The sequence below is a fragment of the Acanthisitta chloris genome, unplaced genomic scaffold (assembly GCF_000695815.1).
Source record: "Acanthisitta chloris isolate BGI_N310 unplaced genomic scaffold, ASM69581v1 scaffold6393, whole genome shotgun sequence".
Taxonomy (NCBI): Eukaryota; Metazoa; Chordata; class Aves; order Passeriformes; family Acanthisittidae; genus Acanthisitta; species Acanthisitta chloris.
The window spans coordinates 13,871-20,386 of record NW_008663123.1 but is presented as its reverse complement, the minus strand read 5'-3'; the positions used below and the strand labels follow the sequence as shown (position 1 = coordinate 20,386).

The 6,516-nt window shown below is 44.0% G+C and overlaps 1 protein-coding gene across 1 annotated transcript in view; it reads left to right on the top strand.

Annotated features, from left to right (window-relative positions):
* LOC103798597 (myosin-IIIb-like) overlaps positions 1-6,516 on the top strand; it is a gene marked incomplete at both ends in the record, with an annotated part of 20,100 nt that overhangs the window by 2,205 nt on the left and 11,379 nt on the right. Inside the window, 9 exons of the mRNA XM_009070871.1 lie at positions 545-647; positions 1,137-1,293; positions 1,609-1,711; positions 1,977-2,105; positions 3,304-3,412; positions 4,963-5,079; positions 5,499-5,599; positions 6,052-6,138; positions 6,313-6,378. Of these exons, the coding sequence (XP_009069119.1) occupies positions 545-647; positions 1,137-1,293; positions 1,609-1,711; positions 1,977-2,105; positions 3,304-3,412; positions 4,963-5,079; positions 5,499-5,599; positions 6,052-6,138; positions 6,313-6,378 (972 nt within the window). The remainder of the gene's footprint in view (positions 1-544; positions 648-1,136; positions 1,294-1,608; positions 1,712-1,976; positions 2,106-3,303; positions 3,413-4,962; positions 5,080-5,498; positions 5,600-6,051; positions 6,139-6,312; positions 6,379-6,516) is intronic.

The window sequence follows — 6,516 nt, the reverse complement described above, 5'->3', positions numbered from 1 at the left end:
TCAGCAGGCTGTACCCTAAAGGCATCATTCTTCCAGTTGACAGGCATTCTTCGCTCAAATATGGAAAAATTGCTGTTTCACCTTCTTTGCATCCAGTTGACTAAGCTGGTCTGATCATTCTGTTTCTCTGTAATTCGCTGTTCTGGTGTATGCAAATTTCAGTAGCTAAACTATCACATATTTTTTTACTGAGTGTCATGTTGACCTTCTTTATTGCTGTAGTATAGCAGCCAAATTATCTAGTGATACCATGTCAGATGCTGTGTGGAAATCTTACACCAACCTTATCTTTTAACAAATGAGTCAATGATCTTACTGAGATCCAATCAGTTTGATTATGCTTTTTTTTCGCTAATCTCATGCTGCTTAGACTTTGTTATGTTTGCCTCTTTGAGTTCCTTTATCCAGGCTGTGATCAAATAGATGCACTTCCATATTCATTGCGTGGTTCCTTTTCCAGCTGGATGCTATAGTTAAACTTTTTCAAGTAAGTTAGATTGGATCGTTTAATTTGAGGAATGCTTGTTCTGATTCCTTGTTTTAGGTGAATCCTTTGCTTGAAGCTTTTGGCAATGCCCAGACTGTGATGAATGACAACAGCAGCCGCTTTGGAAAATACATAATGCTGCGTTTCCAGAACAGTACAGGTAGAGTCAAGGGCAATTGCTAGTTTTGGAGATGGTTAGGAACTGGTGGAAGTGGGCTGAGTAGCCAAAACCTGTGGAGGATAAAATTTTGGCACCTGACTCTCTGTAGGAGGGGTGTGCAGTCAAGTAAAATCTTACAGCGACCACTGTTGGATAGAGCCTGGATAGGACAAAACCTGGGTTTGGACAGAGTGGGAGTACAGTATGGACATGGGGGAGATAGTGCAGGGTAAGTATCAGTAATACTCTATGGTGCCAGAAGCCTTTGTTGCTGCTAAAGGAAGCAAGCAGACATCTCAAAGATCATAGGAAGCACGGAAAAGTCCATTTTCAGTGTGCTGGGCAGCCTAGAGAGTCTTGTCTTGCATGCAAGAAATTTAATTTAGACAATTCTGTGCTTCTGTTATCGAAGAGGAGATGCAGGACAGCTCAGGCAGCTTTATGTTGCCAGGTGCTAAGCTCACTACCCTGTCACCTTTTCATGTGCAGTGCAAGGTGCAAAGCTGAGTGAGTACCTGCTAGAGAAGTCACGAGTAGTGCAACAAGACACTGGGGAGAGGAATTTTCACATCTTCTACTACATGTTTGCTGGACTGTCTTCAGAGGAGAAGGAAGTGTATGGGCTATTGAATCCTACCCTCTACAGGTACTTCAAAGGCAGACCCTAGTTTAGTCTTCATGGTGGGTGGTGAGGGGGAAAACATCATAATGGAGTTTAGACCTCTGCCCTGGGGCTTTATGTGGATGAAAGGAAGCTGGAGTGGGATCTGAATGCAGGCTACACAAAGAGATCTTATGGGTCATCATGGAAGCTGAGAGATCTGGGTTCTCTTCTTTGCTGCATTACCTTTCTTTCCCCTCCGTGTCTCCACCGCTGCTGACCTGCTTTGTTCCCTTGAGGTAGGCCTGACTTACTGTGCTGATTGTGTGACAGTTTTGTGTGGGATATGCGCTTTCTCAGGTACATAAGTGGACAGTATGGTACGCAGGATGTAGCTCAACGCTGGAAGCACAAATACCAGGAGGTGTGCAATGCCCTTGACATTGTGGGCTTCCAGGAGCAGGTCAGTTCTGGGACTGTTTAATTTCTATTTGTGCTTCCTGCAGGCATAGGGTTTCTTTCTGGCTGCTCTTTTGAGGCTCAATTCTATTTGTTTCCTCCACATTTTTCATGTTACTTCCAGAACACCTAAGTCTGCAAGACTTTATGTACAGCCTTTTCCCACAGCTTGCCTGTGCCTTTTCTTTAACCTCTCCAACTTCTGGGCCCTCCACGTTGCACATATTACATGCTGATAGGTTTTCAGTCACCTTTCTTTTCTGTTTTAGGAGAAAGTGGACATGCTGGCTATCTTGGCTGGTGTGTTGTCTCTGGGCAATGTGACCTTCGAGCCTGAGGAGAGCAATGGGTCTGTAAAAGTCAGTGAAACCTCCCAGGGGTGGCTGAAGGCTGCAGCGGTGAGTCACAAGAAGAGTTGACAGAAGCCTTATGTATATGATGCTGTTTCCCACTGGCAGTGTGACTGCAGTAGCTGCTCCTGGCAGAGATGGCAGAGGATGTTTCTGCCTCAGAGTTTAAAGGCTTCTGAAGAACAAGGAGTTTTATTCCGGAAATGCACAGTATGATGCCATGGCTGCTTTTGTGTTCACTGCTATTCATTCCCAAAGAGACACTTCTCAACTTCCATTTCTTCTGTGTCTAGAACTGCCTTATGTAGTCAACATGTGCCTTGTTGACTTCATAGCATTACAAACCCTTCAAAACTAATTGTTATGTGTTATCAAGTGTGATGATGCCTTGGAGAAATTTAGGTGTGCAATATCTGTACACTAGTTCTGTGTTTTCATCCGATCTTGTCCTAGGATACCACCTCAACTACTCTCATTGTTTTATTGGTTATCCAGAATTAAACTTTCTACTATTTCATAAGAAATTATCACAGATGATCACAGGACCATCCTATTTTTATTATATAGGATGAATACATTATCCTGCTTTGTTAACAACACAGAACAGAAAAAAAGGCAAAGTATTTCTCCCCTTTCTAATGCCTCTTTTTTTTTGACGTGTCTGAAATCCCAGCACCTTGGTCTTTGGTTTCACTCCCACCTCTTTGCCTATTTCCCTCCTACACCATACCTGAAACAACCACCTACGTCTGTTCAGCAGCCAGCTTCTTTTTATCTTGCTTCTGAAAATCTGCTCTCGATTTTTGCCCACAGGAGGGAAATTCCTGTTGAATCACGGAGGGGTTCAGTGTGTCTGAGTTCCCTTCGTTTCCTGCCCCTCAGGGGCTGGTATGACTGGTGTCTGCTGAGCTCATATGCTTCAGCACTTGCACAGTCACCTCTGCGTGGTGCTGTTCAGTAAGCTATTAAACTACTCGGTAGGGACTGGCACGGTTCCCAAAGAAGGTGAAAGGTGACGGCACTGGGAGAGCAAAACAGAAAGTGTTTCAGAGAGAGAGCGTGATTGAGCTTGATCAGTGACTGATCTGACTCCAGTGCTGTGAGATGGTAACTGTAATGCTTTCCTTACAGGCACCTCAAAGGCCTGATTCTGAATCATGACCCCATTACACAGACACAAATACAATCCCCATGAGTAGAATAAGGGTTCACAATTGCCTGTCCTCATCTATTTCCTCTTTCCCAGGGTCAGTTTGGAGTCCAGGAAGACGAGCTGTTAAAATGTCTTATTTGTACAATGGCAGTGACACGAGGTGAGCAGATTCAGCGTTTTCACACCCAACAGCAGGCAGAAGGTAAGAAACATAATGAATTGCAGATGTGGTGGCTGGAAAGACATATTTGATGGAAGAGTATCCCCACACATGTGCAACTTGTTGGGAACAAAGATGGCCTTCTGTGCCCCTTCATTCCTCTTGCACAGAAACAAGAATACCAATGTTTATCTGTTTAGCCTCTTCCTGACATGTAGGACCATGAATGCTGCTTTTGTTGCAGGAGACTGCAGAGGTTAAATGAGAAACCAATGAATTAGCTTTGCTTTCTCCCTCAGTCCAGCCTAGAAGGAAAGTGTAGGTATTTGTACAAAAGAGGGGAAGGCTGCTGTTGCAGAGTGCTGGCAGTGTGCAGAGCTCTAGGCAGTACATGGAGAAACAACTGCGAGAATCTATGAGATGACATTATCAGGAATGAAATGAGATGAAAAGAGAGTATGTTAAAGTAGCAGGCACAATGTTTTATTTTCCCTCTTGGTAAAACAAGAAAATAATCCAAGATAATCTGCACCAAAAGGTTCAGTTAAAATAAAATATTTTAAAAATTAATTAAAAAGGCATGAAATCACAGGATTTCTAGATTATTGTTTAAAATTAAAGAAAAACATTAAAATGGGGAATTAGCTAGTTTTATTTTCCAAATTTCCTCTATACAGTAATATATACATCTTCCATCATGCTGTAGGTTATGTTGATTTGGTGTTCTTCTTAGCATGTCATCAGTTGCATCCTCTTCTTGCCCACAGCATTTAAACACTTGGAAACTGTGGGCTTGGAGGAAGAGAACCATCCAAATTTCCAGGTGCAATCTGGAGTCTCTCCCATGGTTTAGCAGTGAGGAGATCCATACTCAGTAGTGTGGAAGAATCTCTGATTGCTAACAGACGTGAGCAATCCAGCCTTGCTAGCAGGGCCTGAGCAAGCTGCAAGCTAAGCTGTTCAAGGTCACTGCTGCAACTGGAATGTGAGAAAGAAGGTAGCAAGATAAGCAGCTCCTGGGTCTGGAATGCAGAAGCTGAAGATGGTTAGAGGTGGAAAACAATGATTGGGGCATTTTATGATTGATATGTTAATAATCAATTATGTTGTGTATAAGGTGGGCTAGTAATAGTTGTTAACCAATGGTGAGTGGGCACTTAAAATAGATGGGTATATAAGAATCACTTAGATAGACAATAAAAGACTTTTGCATGTGATTAATGGCAGCTGCCTCTTTGTACGCGAACTCCCGCACAGTAGGTCTTCAGAGGGGAAATTCTAGATATTATAAAAAGTGGTCTGACGCTTTTAGAAGGGAAATTTTCCATTTTGAATGGTCACACAACTTCCCTAGTATGCCACGTCTGATCCTGTAGAAAGGCTGTGAAGCTTTTTGAATTAAAGAGCTCTTTTTGTGCTTATGGGTGGCAGGGACAATCAGATTGATATCTAATGTTTACCTGATCTTTCAAACAGCTTCATAAACTACTACACATTGTTGCTACAGGTGGATGTATTCAGCCAGCTTATGTGTCATGTTCCCTGCTCTCCTGTGAGTCCTTCAGTGAGCTGCTGTTGTTCTCTCTGTGCAGATGCTCGGGACTCCATTGCAAAGGTGGCGTATGGCCGAGTGTTTGGCTGGATCGTTGGCAAGATCAATGAGCTGCTGGCTGAGAATGTGGATCCTGAGGTGGAACTGAGGGAGATAGGTGAGTTCTGCCTGCCTCCCTCCTCTTCTGTTCTCACGTGTGTGTCCCTCAGACACAGCAAAGGACAGGCACAGCATGAGATTTTCGCAGACTGCAGGGATCCATTATCAAAGTCATAATCCTGTTAGAGATATGAAGTCTGTAGGGCCTTGGGCAACTCTGAGCAGTCAGTTGACCTGAAGCAACTGTGAGTCTGTACCTTTGGGGACTCTTGCTTAGCAGAGGAGCCAGGGGTGGGAGTGTGTCTTCTCCTAACTAACTCTCCTTGGGAAATTACGGAAGAGGTGCCACTGCTGTCTCAGCTGGGATTTACTTGTGCCATGAGAGGCGGGTGATGGGAGATTTTGTTGTGTGTTGGTGTACACAGTAATCTGCAAGGATGGTCTGCAGGCTCCATGATGTGCTCTTTCCTCTTTTAGGCATCTTGGATATTTTTGGGTTTGAAAACTTTCCAGTGAATCGTTTTGAACAACTTTGCATAAACTTGGCCAATGAGCAGCTGCAGCACTTCTTCAACCATGTAAGTCTGCTGAGGATAATCTCATCTTCAGTGGCAGAGAAAGCAGAGCACTGCTCTACTTGGCACATGACAAAGACCTTGAGGAAAAACAGATCTGTTGCCTGGAAGGACAGAAATAGTGATTAGTGAAGCAGGAAGAGAGCATCAACATTCTCTGCTGAGGCAGGGAAGCCACTGGGACAGGGAATGAACAAGTAAAAGGATCAAGCAGCGACCGAAGTTATCAGAGCAGGGACACTTAAACTTTGAGAAGTGTTCCTGCTTTATGCACCAGCACCAGTGAGTGATAGGCTTACAGAGGAGCACATAGAACCGTAGTTTCATCTTGGACCTCTCTTACCATGGGTGAGATCACCACACCTCTGTCCTCTGTTCAGGGTGGGAAGGAAGATGTTCAGGGTTGTCTAGCCAAGGCTGATGAGTACTCCAACCTCTTATTTTCTTTATTTCAGCACATTTTCCAGTTGGAGCAGGCTGCCTATAAGGAAGAAGGGCTGCCTTGGGAGAATATCACATTCAACAATAATGAACCTATTCTGGTGAGTGAGAAGACTTACAGAATATAGTTTTTCCATCCAGCCAAGAGAGGAGTCTTGCTCTTTCTGTCATAGGAAGGAGATACAGCTGAGAAGAACCTCTTCAAAGGGTGTTGAGGGTGAGAGTGGATGTTGTGTGCTGCTTTAGATATGTCTTGTGTGTCTCCTTTCTTGCAGAATCTGCTCCTGGCCAAGCCACTTGGGCTACTATCTCTTCTGGATGAGCAGAGTGCATTCCCTCAGGTATGCAGGAGAAAGGAGTCAGAAAAAATACTGGGGGGAATGTAGCAATGAATATCTAGGCTGCAGGGAGGGCTCTTAGGTTGGAGTGCACTTTAGAAAGCAGGATGAAGAGGTGCCTCTGTGTGTGACTGATGAGAT